Here is a 17,301-nt window from a genome sequence, read left to right as displayed (position 1 = left end):
GAGGGGTACAGGAGGGGTACAGTAGGGGTACAGGAGGGGTACAGTAGGGGTACAGGAAGGGTACAGGAGGGGTACAATGAAAGTTCGTAGAGTTCCGTTGTGCTTTGCAGCCGTGCCTCCATCGATAGCTATAAAAGAAGTAAGCCGCTGTTTCTGATTCAGTCAGTTCTTAAACCTCGTGCAGTTCGGATCACAATGTTCAGCAATTATAATCATTTCGTTCACAAAGGATATGGAAATTTTGAAGATGATGAGGACGATATTGAAAGCTCACAAGAAAGCGAACAATCATCTCAAAGTTCTCAATCTAGCGAAGAAATGGACTCTTCCGGAGAGGAGGAGGAGGAGCATGTAGATCCTTGGTCACGCATTCAAAATGAAGTTTGTAATCGCCACGAAGCCCAGCTCGAAGCTCTGATCAACGAGTATGAACAAAACGGAGACTCGCCTGAAGTGGCCCGCATTAAAGCTGAAAATGCTTTGCTTCCAGTATATAGAAAAGAATTGAGAAAAGTGTTCTTAGAGTTTTTACAGTAGATGCATGCAATGAAGAAAGATCCGACATTCCGAAAAGTGATGGAAACCCGCCAAGATCTCAAAGACACAGAAGGATATGACTGGCTGGAATCGACAGAACTTGCCATCGATAAGCGGAAATTCTTACTCAATCGATTGTTTGTCAAACAAACTGTTCCCGAAGACTAAGCCGGAACTCTGTCTATTCATCTATTGTTGTAACACTTTGATGGTTTTGTTATCAATAAATGTATTTTTTAACCGAAACAAAGGTGTAGTCTGGTTGTAGCACGCGCGTATTAATCCCACCATTGTTTATATATAATTGAGTTGATTCCCGTGGATAATTTATGCGACAAACGTTCATGTTGGCTCAGTGTATATTAAATTAGTTTGCGATGAATAATAAAATACAGTTCGCTTGCGTTCGTTTTGTTTCGTATGATACAGGTCTAAAAGGAAAAAGGCCAACCTGTTAATGGCTAACGCTCGATACCACAGTCTAGAAACGTTTGAAGGTTGCATTATATTGACAAAACAGAATCAATGGTTTTGTAGAATAAAAATATTTATCTTTGGTCACAGTGAATAGTTTTAAGTCGAGTACTGTTTTCGGACCGTTGACTAGTATGTTTGGAAGCTATCCGCTCAAAAATATTATTTACTGGAGTTTGTGACAATAATAAAATGCTGAACGGAGAGCGCGCTTTTATGTTGAATACATAACAGATTGTTTACTATCCAATCAGGGTTAAAAGAGACCGGGCAAGTCTAGGCAAGCCTATTGTTCCTATTGTTCCTATTGTAGTAGAGTGACGCTCATTAGTAAACCTATCCACTTCATTATATATGGAGGAAGGCACTTAATTAGTATGGAGGAAGGCACTTTTTCCCAGGTTATAACAATAGGTGATGTCATTGACTAGACCATATGCATTTTAATAAAGGGAAGGCATACGGAAGGCAAGGGAAGGCACCAAAGGGGGTTAAATTTCAACATAGTAGACTACTCCCATCCCTTCATGGAAAAATACAGGCTACTCTGAAATTCGAGTATAAATAAAGTTCATGTTATGTTATGTTATGTTACATTCTGTATCATACCATAAAAGTGCTAAAAGCCTTGCAACAAACAAAGAATTGCCAATGTTTACAAAAAAATGCAGTGTAGGAGAAAGATGGCAGCGTTTTCAATATTTCATTTTGAGGGTCTAATATAACATGATCCAAAGTATGTCAAAATGGAAAGAAGTGCAACTCACTGTACTTTGGAGGAAAGCAATCATCAGATCATGATAAAGAAATTAACACAGTAAATGAAAAACCTGCTTGGCCAAACAAAAAAATGCAAGTTCCAGGAGGCATGAGAGGATAAATACAAACAAGGTTTGATGGAAACAAAAAAAAAGCAAAAATAACGTTCTGTGAGTTTTGTAGAGGATTTTCACGTAAGGAAAAAAGGAATTTTACTCCCTGAGGATAGGAACGAAAAAATATAAAAATGATGAGAGTGATCAGTAGTTTTGCTGATGGACCAGTAAATTTTAATCCTACTGGTCCTGCAAAGACCAGACCCAACAGTTAATAATTCAAGCACTGATAACTCGAGGTTACATTTTCACCGGGGCTCTTATCAAAAGCACTCTTAATTTTTCTATTCTTTTTAGTGTATCCAATCACTGAAAAGTCGTAGGCAAGGAGAAATAAACTGAATTTTATTTTTTAGCTCAAGAATGTAAGTTCAAATTTCAAACTAACCCTGAGTTATCTTCACCCATGCTTTCGAACAACCTGGCCCAGGAGAGTATACTGCCTTAACATATAACCATACTTCCACATTTCACATAACACACCTTAAGAGCGACTTTCTGTAAATACCACGGATAGGTGTGCAAGATGGAAAAATCGAAATCTCCCAAACTTTGTCACATTAAAGCCCTTATGAAACTGTTTAACAAAATACAAGATTCAGTTTCTTGTGATTGGTATTTTCCAAAATAATAATTTTTTTGAATTTTCACATCCGAGAGGCCCTCAAACCACCGAAAAATGCGCTTCGCATCCTTGCTTTGTGAATAGAAACAGAAAGAAATACCATGACTATTGCGATATAAGATGATTTTATGACCCTTCCTTTGTATGAAAACGTTGCTATAATTTCAAACGATCTCAGTCTGAATTTTTAATTATTTTTCAAAATCACCCTCTAAAACAGTTTTATCGCGACTATCAATTTTGCCATTTTTCAACGGCAAAAAACCCTTCCTGGTACATGGCTTTCGTTCTGCAAATGCTATTCCAGAGAAAGAGCAATCCTTCTTCTTTCAATTTATGAAATAAAATTTTGGGGCAATTCAAACGGCAAGTTTTGAGAACTGAAAACATTGACGGTACTTGCGTGAAATTTACAACTTTTGAACTTACGGTTGTAATGACGAATACAAGAGTAAAGTTGGACTGCAGTTGCAATTTTACTAATAATGCGGCCTTTTTCCTTAGCTATTAAAAGAAGACTGGTTACTTTTTATTGTTTACTGTCTTTCCTTCAGTTTACGCCGAAAAGGAGCTTCCTTCTTTTTAGAAATATATTCCAAACGCGTCGAGACATTTTTGTTTACTTTCTTTTACTTTATCATCGAGGAATGTAAATACCCGATCTCTGTTCTAATTCGTATTCAATCTACAAACTTATGACCGCTTCATAATTAACACAAACTAATACAGCCAATAAAACCAATAAGAAAGAATTTCTTCGTGTTTGAAAGATATATGTTTGACTGAAGTAGTATTAAAATTGCCAACGTACCTTGGCACGTGCATTACGTCAGGAAGCGATGGCGCGCCATCGTGGCTCAGTGTACGACAATTTCATTTTCAACCGCGAACGTGAGAACATTATACAATGAAGTCTTAACGGGCTTCGCTTGTTGTTTCGCTTGATGTTTTATATTTCCATTCGTGTAAGTGAATAGTTAAAGTGGATAGTTAATGGCTACCTGTAGTTATTCAAAACTCGTTGGGGGAGCGTGTGGTCCAAGTGTTTCCAATCCGGCAAATGTTCAGTGCGCTGTAATTGGAGAATGTGGTAAGGATATTCAAGGCCATCTGAAGCTCACAAATGTAAAGGACTCTACCTTGGATGAAGCAAGGTTACTCTTGGCCAGAGCAGGTCAGTGTTTTCTTCTGCTGTAATTCTGTGTCAGATTTGTGGCGCCAAAATATCGCGTAAAGTCGAAAACTGCTGGGGGGGGGGGGGGGGGGGAGGGGGAGGGGGGTACTCATCAAAGTGTTGTACGAGGAGGCCCGACGTCTAATCCTTACCTTTTGATACGCCAATTTTGATAAAAATGTACCTCTGCGCTGCACCTCTCAAGGAAATACTAAATAAAACTAAATTAAACTTAATGACAGATTTCCTTAGCCGTTCACTACTTTCATCTTGAGCTTGTGAGACCCCTACCCGCTAAAGCGTTTTAAAAGGGTACCCCTTTCGGGTGGAGCCTCCCCGCATAGAAAGCACAATAGAATACTGGGTGCTTTCGAACAATTGTTCATCGCAACAATTCCCTGTAACTAGAGATGACGTGATGAGCGTAAAGTCCTTTACGTATAAGTACTGGCACACTCTTTCCCGTGGAAAAGAACCGAAAGCATCTCACTTTTACACCGGCGTTATACAATAACGTTTTGATTGTACAAAAAACTGCAAAACTAGTTTAGAGGTCAACCTAACAGCCCTGGGGACGAGGTTGGTTGAGATGTCGCTTACGAAGAGCCTAGGTTGGACAAATTTCCCGCCTCCCCTAGGGTCTCCCAGGGGTTTGGACCGGTGGCGGACAACCGAACATAGTGTCATGGGCTCCTGACATCACCAAGGTGACCAATTTGCACTGGGGAGCAAAATAATAATGTGCTCGTATGATGTCAGAAACACACGCCAAAGCATCCAACAGTACAATTGTACTCCGCATCATTGCCCGATATGCTGTTGCGACAAATCCTAGGGATCTAGGACTAACTCTACGCCTAACTAAACTTTACCTGGCCCTAGCCAAGCGGTTAAGTAAACATATGAACATCTTTTGCAAGGTTGCTTTGAAATGGATGAGGTGCATTTGAACACAACGATATGTCCTCGCCACCGGGACCTTTGGGGAATAAGATGGCGTAACAACAAGAAGAACTGTTCTTGTCCAGACAAGTGGAAACAGCATGAAAAGAACCAGAAAGGAGATCGAGGGATAAACATGGCTCAGTCCAGAAACCTGTATATCCAGACGCAAATTCTATTGCCCGTGGGTTCTCGTAAGTACTACTGCTATGATCCACGCGACGTTTAGGCTGTAATAACCTGTCCAACAATTTTAAAGAAGAATCACCTTTTCATCGTGTTCTAATAAATGTTTTAAGACTGCTGATGCATGCCGCTAGTGCAATTGAATGATTTCTTTTATTTCTTTTCTCACAAAATTCTTTCTTGATTTTTTTAAAATTAATTATCGAGGAGAAATTTGGAGTAGGTAATTCTAGACTTAGGTTATCCGTACTGGTTACGGCTAAATAATGACAGACAGTTAATCTGTTTATTCCGATGTTAGCCATATGCAAACAATGTCGAACAAGACTAAGCATTCAAAGGGAAGACGATGAGGTAACATTAACAGCGCCTAAATCCCAAGATGAAACACGTGGAGACAAGGATTGCGAAGAGCCAGAATCCACTTCCTCAAGTCCAGGAGAGCCGAGACTTGACGTTGTAAGTTAAATTATACCAGGGTCAAGTTGTCCGGTTAAAAGAACGATATATCTAGGCTAACAGTCGGTATATTATAGTTGCTTTTCAAATCTCGGGTGTGGAACTGAAGGGACCGGGAAGCTCAGAAAAAAAGTAAAAACAAAACAAAACAACAAAAAAGCAAAAAAACATTTGCAGCCTCAAACTAGCGGCACGAAAAACAACTTTTAAATTTAGCAAAAGTTTTATCAATGTGCGGACTTCTCTCCGGAAGAACGTGTTAGAGGACTCACTAGAAACTTACGAGATTTCAGGTAAGGAGGAGTCGAGTAATATGTATGACGTTACAATTGGCCAAATTTATAAACGATCGGAAGACTGGGTACGAATGTGATTCAACAATTGTCAACTGATGGAGCATTTAAACATTAGTGTATTGATTAAATTTCATTGTTTTTGGAATAGAACGCTTCTAAATATATGTAATTATAGAGACCTTTAACTGGATTAGGGACTTTTACTTTCCCTTTTGTCATTGGCTAAGTAATAAGGTGTCTTTTCATTAGGAGGCCGACCAGCTGTCTCAATCAATGGGCCAACTCTTTATTGAGGAGGAAACAAGTCTTTATCTTCCAGAAGATACAGGCAACAGTAGTGAGTCTTCCGGTGCCGAGGACCAACGTACAGTAGGAGCACAGAGAACAAAGTTAAATGAATTTTTAAGTGCCTGCAACGTTGGAAGTACTGTCGGCGTGTACAAGAAAAAATGGCAAGACACTAGTTTGCGCACTAGAAGAAGTCGCGTACCAAAAGCTAAAGAATCAATTGTAGCAGCTCTGAATGAGATTGCACCTGGTGATGCTGGTCCGTTATGGGAGGCGCTAAAGGAATCTAAGTCGGTGGAGAAAGCTTTAGGGATAGCAGAGGAGTCTCAGTCAGATAGGAAATATTTGGAGGCCTTGGCTGAAACGTACAACAACGCATCAAGCTGGGCGACGCGCCGTCAAATATTATCAGTCATGGCGGACCTTACTTCCTTAGAGAAAATCCAGGCCTACATACCCAGCATCACTGAATTCAAATTTGCCATAGCCAGGAAGCACAAAATAGAGTACGGCCGAGGTGTTCCACTACCCCTGCAAAAAAGTCCAAGAATGCGAGTGGACACCAATCAACTGGACCATTTCATATCATTCATTACAAGCCCCCACATCATTCAAGACCTCCCTTTTGGCCAGCGGTACTTACATCTTTCGACTGGTAAAGTTTTGGAGACACCCAATGTGATACGTAATATGATACCACAGCGTATTGTTAAGCAATACATGCAGTACTGCTATGAAACAAATTTCAAGCCATTTAGTCCATCGACCATGCTTCGCATTTTGTCTTGTTGTAGCGCAACGGTTAGGAAATCCTTGCAAGGACTCGATTACATTGCGGCAGAGGGAGCGAAAGGATTTGATGATTTGCACCGAATTTTGGACCGTTTAGGAGAGTACGGTCTTAGAAGGGACCTGGTGAGCCATTATCAGAAATCTCTTAAGGAAGCAAAGCATTACTTGAAGGGTGAATACAAGGTATATCAGTTGTAATCAAAGTATGTGATTTGAAAAGGCTTGCCATATTGTGAAAGTGCTAGAGCATGGGCGACAGTCAGCAGTTTTTTGAAGTGGCTGTTCACAAGACCAAACAAGAGCCTGATATTAATGCACTCGTTTCTGCTTTTACGCTTTCTAATGACAATCTTTTTCGAATCAATTACTTATTATCAAGTTATAGTGCATTGTCTCAAAATATTTTTGCCATTTTTTCAGGCTCATGTTGCTGAATCTGCAACCATTGCGGATCACTGCAGTACGTATGCTTTGAGTGATAGTAAGGAGAGTCCATTTAAAAGCACGTGCAATCATTCACATGACAAACGCTGTATGCAATGTGAGACCCTGAAGGACGTTCTAGAAAAAGTCAAAAATTGTTTTGTGGAATGCGAAGTGAGTCCAGAGGAATTGGACGATTTGACGTATTCTTGCCGACAAGCGGTAGACAGCATCAGAGGGTGGAAAGCACATCAGCTTCGAAGTTGCAGACAGGACGAGGCAAGAACATCCATTCTGAATACCCTTGATGAAAGGTCTGTTCACGTAACTCAGGATTGGGCCATGAAATTCCTCCCACAAAAATACCGAGAGTCGCAATCTGATTGGTTTGGTAAGCGGGGAATTTCGTGGCACATAAGTGTGGTTGCGCGCAAGATCAAGCAATGTTTTCAACACCAGGCATTTGTGCATGTTTTGGAGAACTGCAAGCAGGACAGCTACACTGTTGCGCGAATAATTGAACATACTTTACGCACCCTGAAACATGAGCATCCCGAATTGACAACTGCTTTTCTACGGCAAGACAACGCCGGTTGCTACCATTCTGCTGAAATGATGGCAAGCTGTGCTCAAATGGAATCTAAAACTGGTATCGCAGTACGAAGGGTTGACTTCAGCGATCCCCAGGGAGGGAAAGGTCCTTGCGACAGAAAAGCGGCTACTGTTAAAGCCCATGTAAGGAGATACATCAACGAAGGTCATGATGTGTTGAATGCTAATGACTTCTTGAATGCCATGCTTTCAAATGGTGGAATACCAAATGTTAGACCGGTTATTGCTGATGCCTATAGTACCGGAAGGGGTGCTCAACTCTCACTGAAGTGGTCTGGCGTTAACTCTTTAAACAACTTTTTGTATTCTGAGAAAGCTATCACTGTTTGGAAAGCGTACAATGTTGGCGAGGGAAAGAAGGTACCAGGTATGCAAAACAAATGGGGAAAAGTTTTTTCATTTATTCGACATATTTAACCTTAAATGTGGAGTACAAGGTTCTATGCTGCCGTCACGCTCGGCATGAAATTTTTTATAAGAAGAAGAATAAAAAACAGTGACAAGAAAAAACACACTGGGATAAAAAAACTCTTTTTCTTATTGAAGTTATACTCGTGCTCCACACTCTACTTTACCACCTATTACTTATCCTTTGCGCGAAATACCCCAAAACAACAACAACAACAACAACAACAATAAAAAAAAAAAAACACTGTCCATTTGCGGAGCTGAAACTTGTGTAATTGTATTACATTTTCATTTTGATTTTTTAGTTCCAGATTACTCACAGCCGCCCAGCTTTGAGTGCCAGTTTTCCTCAGGGGACTCCTCAGAAGTATCTCAGGCGGTCGATAAGCCAAAACCCAGTTTTCAAGAGACTGGTGAACAACATCCAGATGAGAAGGAAGAAGACCGAGACCTGAGCGCTATGTTTTCTTGTCCGCACGAGGGTTGCGTTAAGATGTATCAGCGTCACTATGCTTTGGAAAATCACTTGCTGTATGGGCAATGTGAGTTTCTACCGGTAAGAGAAAGTCTTATGGACAAGGCCAAAGTATTATACCATGATAAACTACTCTGTGAGGTGAGCAACCAGCCATCCGTGAAAGCTGAGTCAAGTCAATGCCCGGTAACAACTGAGGTTCTGCCACAAGGGTGGGCTTTAAGATCCGCTAGAAAGGCAACACGGTTTAGTGTTTCCCAGCGACAGTACTTAGACGGGAAATTTAACGTCGGGCAAGCAACAGGAGTGAAACTTGATCCTGTGGATGTTGCCCGTGACATGCGTTAGCAAGGGGAAAAGCTGTTCACTGTGAGTGAATTTTTGACCGAACAGCAAATTCAGTCATACTTTTCAAGACGAGCCTCTAAACTCCGGCATTCTCATTCAGAAGATCCAGAATCTGATCAAGACGAGGATGTTATGGCCGCTGAAGAGGAAATAGCGCACGAAAATGTTCGCGCAGTTGTGTTAGAGGAGGTGGGAATAAGGCACCCAATTGTTTTCGACACTTTCAACTTATGTGACATGCACAAGGCAGGTAAACTGCGACACCTAGGTGTTTCCATGCTGCGTTCCATTTGCGAACATTTTGACATCGAGGTGATGAACATCAACGGACGACGCAAAGCTCCTTACTTGTCTCTACTTGGGGAACTTCTCGTGGCATGCAGTTGTCATAACAGTTAGGGTCTGTACCGACTAATCAAATTAACATTCCAGCCTCAACTTTCTTTGATTTTATGTTTGAAAGAAAAAACTGATAAGTGGCGGGAAATCAGGCCTACGACTTTTATCAACTTTGTATATTCCTCCTGCAGTATCGAACATTATGCCTGATGCCCCAGTTATAGTATGATGCTCAAAATTGTGCCTGCCAGGATCCCGTGCCGGAAAATTCCTTCAGATCCTTATTCCATCACTTCTTTCTTCCCAGGCGTTCATTCATTTGTACAGGGTTAGCCTCGATCAAAGGTAAATATATTCACAAATTTCAGTCAGAAGAAGACTTGTATACAACTGTGTCTATTGTTTTATACTGAAATTCCGGCACCTTCTAGCTGGTATTTGTGAATATTTTACTTTAGGCCGAGGCTAACCCTTTAGAAATGAGTCTTCAGTGCTTCTATTCAGCGGCCGCGATAAATTCGAAACTAGTTACTTATTGCCTGGCACAAAATAGTCCACTGGGTGGGGGAGGGGTTGGGATTTGGGGATTTTTTTTAAATTCCCAACAAGAGATCGGCTCCTGCTCCCAAGTTTATTGTTATTATTATTATTATTATTATTATTATTGGAAAGCCTACACAGCTTTTTCTTAGCGATTATGGTTCAGAATGCATTGTCAATCAGAAGTACTGGGGAAAGTTTTGTCTGCCTTGGACCCTACCCCAACCCCCACCCCTTCTTACTTGTTCTAGTCAAAGAGAATATCACGCAATCTAATTTAGCTGCGGGACTTTGGTCTTTTTTCAAAAATATATATATTCGAGGTGAGTAAATGTTTGTCTTATTCTTCCATCATTGCTTTTACGATTTCTTTCTGACGAAATGCGAACATTTTGATTCATACTTGTTATTTATAGAATATTGCGATAATGACTGGCACAAGTCGTCAGGCTTCAAAGTAAACAAATACGCACGTACGGGAAGTGTTGTCAAGAGGTTCACAGCTCAATTTCGCACATTAATTTGCTGTTCCTTTCGGATAATTGCCACTATGAAGTCAATAATCGTTTGTTTAGTTTTTGAACTGGTGGAACAGGATCAAATTCGCGAAAAATTTAAACTGCTGTCCAACTTTACTCTTGTATTCGTCATTACAACCGCAAGTTCAAAAGTTGTAAATTTCACGCAAGTACCGTTAATGTTTTCAGTTCTCAAAACTTGCCGTTTGAATTGCCCCAAAATTTTATTTCATAAATTGAAAGAAGAAGGATTGCTCTTTCTCTGGAATAGCATTTGCAGAACGAAAGCCATGTACCGGGAAGGGTTTTTTGCCGTTGAAAAATGGCAAAATTGATAGTCGCGATAAAACTGTTTTAGAGGGTGATTTTGAAAAATAATAAAAATTCAGACTGGAATCTTTTGAAATTACAACAACGTTTTCATACAAAGGAAGGGTCATAAAATCATCTTATATCGCAATAGTCATGGTATTAGTTTCCGTTTCTATTCATCATGCGAGGATGCGAAGCGCATTTTTCGGTGGTTTGAGGGCCTCTCGGAGGTGAAAATTCAAAAAAATTATTATTTTGGAAAATATCAATCACAAGAAACTGAATCTTGTATTTTCTTAAACAGTTTCATAAGGGCTTTAATGTGACAAAGTTTGGGAGATTTCGATTTTTCCATCTTGCACACCTATCCGTGGTATTTACAGAAAGTCGCTCTTAATATTTAATTTGCCCCCCAAAATTGTTTTTTATTTCTCCTAAGTATTGCAGCCATCCCAAGAGAAATTGAAAACAATGCTTCTGCAAAATTTTGGGGGGCAAATAAGGGGCATAAAATATGGGAAATGTAGAAGTGGCATAAAGGTACATGTATGTGCCACTCCAAATGGTATGGTTTTGGTTCCGTTTTGGTCTGAAAACGGTTTAGATTTTGCCAATTTTACTCTGGAATTATATACAGGTCTACTGCGGAACTATGTTGGACCTAGTGTATGAATGTGTTCATTGTTACAATTATAAATTAATAAGACAGAACACTTTTTGGTGGTGTTGTTACTCCTGTATCTCAGCAATGATGACCACCCAAATAAACATAAAACCAGGTGGCACGTGCCCACCAAGAATTTCTAGGAGTATCCCCTCTCCCAGGAATTAAATATGAGAGGATGTCTATTAGATCAGTCACAGTAATATGTCAATTGAACAAATTATATTATATTAAAATTAATATTTACCTGTTAATCACAGAAATTGATTTTCAAATTATCACTTCAAGTATCTTATATAAGGAAAATGTACCATTTATTCATACCTTTTGCAGAGAAGCATTTTCTTCTTGCAGAAATTTTACAAGACGTTGATTTGCAGCAAAGTTCTAAAAACAATGAACAATCTCATAGTTTATACATCAAACAAATTTGAAGCTTTCAATTGCCAGTTCAGTATTGACAAATTTACAACAGATACCAAAATATAAAATACTGGAAATAAACAGTTGGTTCTCACCTTTGATAGATTTATGACACACTTTTTGCTGATAAAACAGCAGAAACTTAACATGATTGAAGTGATGTACCAACATAATTTTTGGTAAATTGAGACCACTGTACAAAATTTCAGTAACTAATTATGTACAAAAAATTATTTATGATTACAAAAAATGACATTCATGGTGTGGTAAAGCTGCATTAGGTTTCCAGGCAGCATGATTTGCACTCAGGTTAGAGCAGTTTATTTTATCATCTATGAAACGGTGTTTAGTGGTTGGTGATTTACAACCTTTTCCTTATGCAAATAACAGCAGCCTAGGTTGTCTTCATCGACAGAATACTTATGGTGGGTCATCACCCATCCAAAATCCTAACCTCTTAGCCTCTGACACGGCTTAACTTCACTAGATAAACATAGACCTTCACGAGGGATAATGCTATGTAATATTTTGTCTATGAAATACTATTAAAAACTGCCATTAATATTACCCTTTTTAGCAAATCCATTTCCTTTGTTAGTACCTCGACCTTGTTTTATTACTTTTCCAGTTCCTAAAAGTAATGCATGGGGTTTAATAAACTATGATGAGCAAAAAGAAAATAATGTATTAGGCAGACACTATTATGAGCATTAATGGTTGACCGGGTAGGGGTAGTGATCTAGAAAGGCAAAATCTTGCAGGTTAGCAACCTCTGACACCTCTGATCACCAGATATTCCACACAGCCCTGGTTGTCTTATGTTGAGAGTTCTTTGCTAGGTACATATTTAGCTTAAACCGCTTTAAATGACTTTGACTTTTAGAGCTTTTGTTTTTGTGAAAAAAAATTGACACCAGTTTTTTTATCGTCTGCCCTCTTGTTGATAGTATTGAAAATAACATCATAACATTGTCAAAGTGTGTTGTGGATCCACAACACTTTGAAATGTTATGAAATCATTTAATCATCAATATGAGGACAGACGAAAAAAACTGTCATCAATTTGTTAATTTTCATAAGGCTGAACTTTCTTGTAATTAGCTTTTTTCAACGAAGTTTTCTCAGGTAACATTATTGTCATTCCTTTCAAATGTATGACAGTCTCAAAACAAAGACAGAGTTTTTAAAGTTCCTTGTTGCCTTCTAATGGTAAAATATTAAAATTATGTGAAGCATAGGTTATAGTTAATATTGTAAAACCCTGTTCCTTTTCTCCTTTCATTTTTGAAGTTGCTATCGTTGGATGTTTATAATAAGTTCTCCTCTCAGTTTTTTGTGAGACCCAGACCCCTCAAGGTTAGCATGGACTACCTTGGGCAATACAAAAATTTCACGCATGTGCGTTCACCTTTCAAATCTAAAGCTTCATCCTTGAATTCTAGCTGTAGAAAAGATGTCATTTGGAGATACCTTTTCAACCAAAGTTAGTTCCTTTCTTTGTTTATTTGCATTGGCAAGTTCCTGAAACAAAACCCTATAGATTAGCAAATCTACAAGTACTTCTAGATTTTGTGAATATTGTTGGCATATTCATGACTATTGACCAAAAGATGGAAAAATTCAACAATTTTACAATAAGACATACCTGTAGATTGAGCTCTATATTTAACACTGAACTAGGATGAGTCAATCTTTACTGTCTTTAATGTCAAAAGTACTACTTTTGAAAACAAGCTTCCGTGAAATTGCCCTTCCAAATATAAACCCACGAGAGCTTGTACTTGGGAATTTCCCTCAAATACAAAACAAAAACATAGGCACGTTTAACGTGCATGAGCTATTTTGAATGCTTCAGTGTAACCATAGCCTCCCACGCAGACGCTCATCTTTCATCCCTCCCCCCACAAACGCCTGCTCAACTGACAACAACATTTCTTTCCTAAGCTTAGCCAATCACATTGTACTTTCCAAATTCTGCAAAGTTGATCCTGACCACAGGGTAATCTGATAATTGCTCAATCTGCATGAAATATTGGAAAAGCTTTATGACCTCTAATAAATGTTAGATTCAGAGCGGCAAAAATAAGATTTAATAGTTAACTTTTAGAACACTCCATGCACTGCATAAACTTAGCGAAGGAAAGAAAAGAAAACGGTAACACTAGGGCCACGTTTTTACACTACCAGAAGCTTATGGGTCCTGTTTAGCCCATCAATACTTTATTTCAAAACTGTTTATTGGTCACTTGCAATGCGAATAAAACAGAATTATGGGAAAGGAATGTTGTTTTCGGTTGAGCAGGTGTTTGTGGGAAGGGATGAAAGAGGAGCTCCCCTAAAAACATCTGCGTGGGAGGCTACTGTAACCAAGACTGGTGAATCTACCTTTACCATCCAAAATATAGACTTTTTTGGGGGGGTGGGAGCGGGGTGGGGTTAAATTGGGTATTGCTGTACATGAATGAGAACGCCAAATGATCAGCTGAGTTGTTTCGCATTCTAAATATAATTCTAGATCTCAAAATCGTCTTCCAAACAGATATTTTCCGAAATGTGACGTTGCATGCCCCTGACAAGGCAAGAGCCTTTACTTATGGCAATTTTGGTTACAAAATGAAACAGGTCTTCATACGTTCAAGTTACAATAATTATTATTACCTGTACAAAGAGAGTCTGCCAGAGAATGACCAGCCCAAGTTTAAAACTCTTCTAGGGACTTACTTTTTGCAATTGTTGGATTTTCAGACTTAATTCATGACGTCTTATGTTAGAAGGTTTGTCCTGATTATGCAAAGAAAACATTATCATCAATTTTATCACTTCTATATCATATAATTGCAAAACATTCATGACAAACAGGGTCCCTACCACAACCAAGTTAAATTTTAGGACTAACATTAACCCATTTGCCCCTGAACCGCCCGTAACCGCCCATGCGGATCCACATCCTTTCTACTCTTTGTGACGTCATCAGTTTTAACGGTCAAGGACAATTTTGCCCGCTAACTTGTGCAGAGTGAAGAGATCTTTCAAACCATACCAGAATGAGCACAATTCAGTCAAGGATACCGGAGAAAGAGGCAAAAAACCATGTAACATTGACCTGAAAATCTCCATGAAAATCTTGTTCCATTGCCCACCTACCTTTCCATGTGAAATACCTCCATGGAATTCCATGGATTTCCATGGAAAATTCTCCATGGAATTCCATGGAGGATTAGGACATCAATTTCCATGGAATTCCATGGAAATTTCTCCATAGATTTCCATGGAGGATTAGGACATTTCCCATGGAATTCCATGGAAAACATTAGGGCACCAATTTCCATGGGATTCCATGGAAATTTGTGCATCGACATTTTCCATGGAGGATTAGGACATTTTCTATGGAATTCCATGGAAAAGTTCCATGCAATTCCATAGAAACTACTCCACCAATTATTCCATGGATCTCCAGGGAGTTTCATGGAATTCACAGGAATTAGACATGAAAAATATCCAGTGAATCAAATGGAATACATAACAGATTTTGGTCCACTGCAATTTATTTAATCAATTTAAAGACATCAATCAAAACTTAACATGCTTTTGGAGAAAAATTTGACATACTGTAGCTTAACAAATTAATGTTTCCTTGTGACTATATACATTGCAGTTTAGAATGCAGCAATCATATTGAAGTAACTTAAACGAAAAATTTAGATTTAATATAAAGCAAGGAATCTTGGCCTGGTGTTTAAGAAAAGTAACAGGCGAACAGATGCATAATTGAGAGAAAAAAATAAGCTAATACTTGAATGCATAAACCGTCAGTATGTAAGACTTAAACATGGCTTTATTTAATGCCACGAAAAAGGGAAGTGCTACTTATTTCCTCGATCAGAACCATGGTACTTAGTTATAGCAAAGTCCTACCTAATCCTTGGGAAAAAACGGCGACAACCACAATTATAATTTATCAGTCTCTTGCATAGTTTTTACGTAGCAGGCATGAAAATTCTAAATATGATATTTCTTCTTATGCATCGAAGCAGTCCATCGAAGTACAGTCTTCGATTTCTAATTCTGCCACAAGGATTCCAAAGGCAATTTGCAGGAAAGACCACATTCATATCTGTATAAACAAAAGATGGAAACTTCATATTAAAACCGATAAACAGCACCCGAAAACTCACCCTTCTAAATCTAGCAGAGACATAAATCGAGCGGACGAATTCAGTTGAGCAACCAAACACGAGTTGTGTACATAGTAAGCTTACCTTCCTCTTTAATGTGCGATCCTGCTGAGTCATTGTTTAATCGAAGTCGATTTGAAAGAAGCCAAATGTAAGCAACCTCACAAATGATATTTCGCGTTGAAAATGACATCTTTTTCGGATGCATTCATCGCAAAGACAATCCGTTTACACAACACTGTCGTACTGCACAGAAGTCCGCCTAAAGATTCGAACCAAGAAACTGATCTTCTACGCATTTCTATTGGTTCAAAAGCTCCACGTGATCGAGTAAGTCACTAAGCGGGGAGGTTTGGACGCCAGTTCAAGCACCAAATATGGCGTCAAATCACGGCTCGATCGTGGAGATGTCTGTCTTTAAGGGCTTTAAATTGTGGTCCCTTTCAGAGTTAATTGTACTATTCCGACGCTGTAGAAGAGTAAAGCAGTGAGAGGAAAATATTGCATTGTTTTCCCAGGTGAGGGAACCTTTTAAAAAGGCAGCAGGCCTATTCATAGTCTCAGGGGCGGATCCAGGATTTTTTTTAGGAGGGGGTGCACTCGTCTCTTGCTCTACTTCAACACCAATAAACCACATAGTTTTTTTTAATGCAGAATACAAGTTGTATTAGAAAACCGTAAGTCATCTCGTGGGGGGGGGGGTGCGCACCCCCTGCACCCTCCCCCTAGATCCGCCCCTGAGTCTGATCTTAGTGTCGTCACGCAACGCTCCTCCCCACTAAAAACGGCTGTGTAGCAGACTAGCCTATCCACGGATGCGGCAAAAAACTCTAATATTGCTTGTGTAGGTTCGCCGAAATACTCCATACAAAGCAATCTCATCAATCAGGTTCGAGTAATAGGGAAAATCTTAGCTCTCAACCAAAACACACTTCGATACCGAGAAGAGTTATGTGCCTAAGTGGGATCATTTCCAGTACTGGCTATTTAAGTACGGGACCCGTACATCGTCTTGTGTTTGCTATTTATACGGGATTCCGACTAAACTGATTAGATCTATTTAAGCAATGGCTCGAAACGGTTAGCCTCTTATTAGGGTAACGGTTGTTGTTATATGAATAAAATCAAACTCCAACTAGCAGACAGTTACTACTCCGTGTTAGAGTGGTTAGGCTACGAATTATGGATTCTACGCCCCTGGATCGGTTCTCAATCTTGCCACATCGAATTTTTCTTCTTTTCAAAATTTAACACTGAAATTTTTTCCTTAAAAATGGAACAGTGGTTGAAGAGACTTACACTTTCATGGAAATTTGTTGATCAGAAATTTCAAGAGACTTAGAAATTTCATATAAATTTCAAGTAGAGACTTGATCCCGTATGTCATAGCAAATACACGTCGGTGTACGGGTCCTG

At 39.2% G+C, this 17,301-nt stretch overlaps 1 protein-coding gene across 1 annotated transcript; it reads left to right on the top strand.

Moving 5' to 3' along the window:
- Window positions 1-5,836: 5,836 nt before the first annotated feature.
- On the top strand, window positions 5,837-6,846 carry LOC140946560 (uncharacterized). Its single transcript, XM_073395687.1, has one exon. The coding sequence runs from the start codon at window positions 5,842-5,844 to the stop codon at window positions 6,844-6,846; it is 1,005 nt and encodes a 334-aa protein (XP_073251788.1). The 5' UTR covers window positions 5,837-5,841.
- Window positions 6,847-17,301: the final 10,455 nt, after the last annotated feature.

The sequence above is a fragment of the Porites lutea genome, chromosome 8 (assembly GCF_958299795.1).
Source record: "Porites lutea chromosome 8, jaPorLute2.1, whole genome shotgun sequence".
NCBI classification, from domain to species: domain Eukaryota; kingdom Metazoa; phylum Cnidaria; class Anthozoa; order Scleractinia; family Poritidae; genus Porites; species Porites lutea.
The sequence above is the reverse complement of the archived record's forward strand: the minus strand, read 5'-3'. Positions and strand labels throughout refer to the sequence as shown.

Excerpts from the sequence above, each read along its gene's own strand:
- LOC140946560 (XM_073395687.1), top strand. The coding sequence starts at position 5,842 with ATGGGCCAACTCTTTATTGAGGAGGAAACAAGTCTTTATCTTCCAGAA.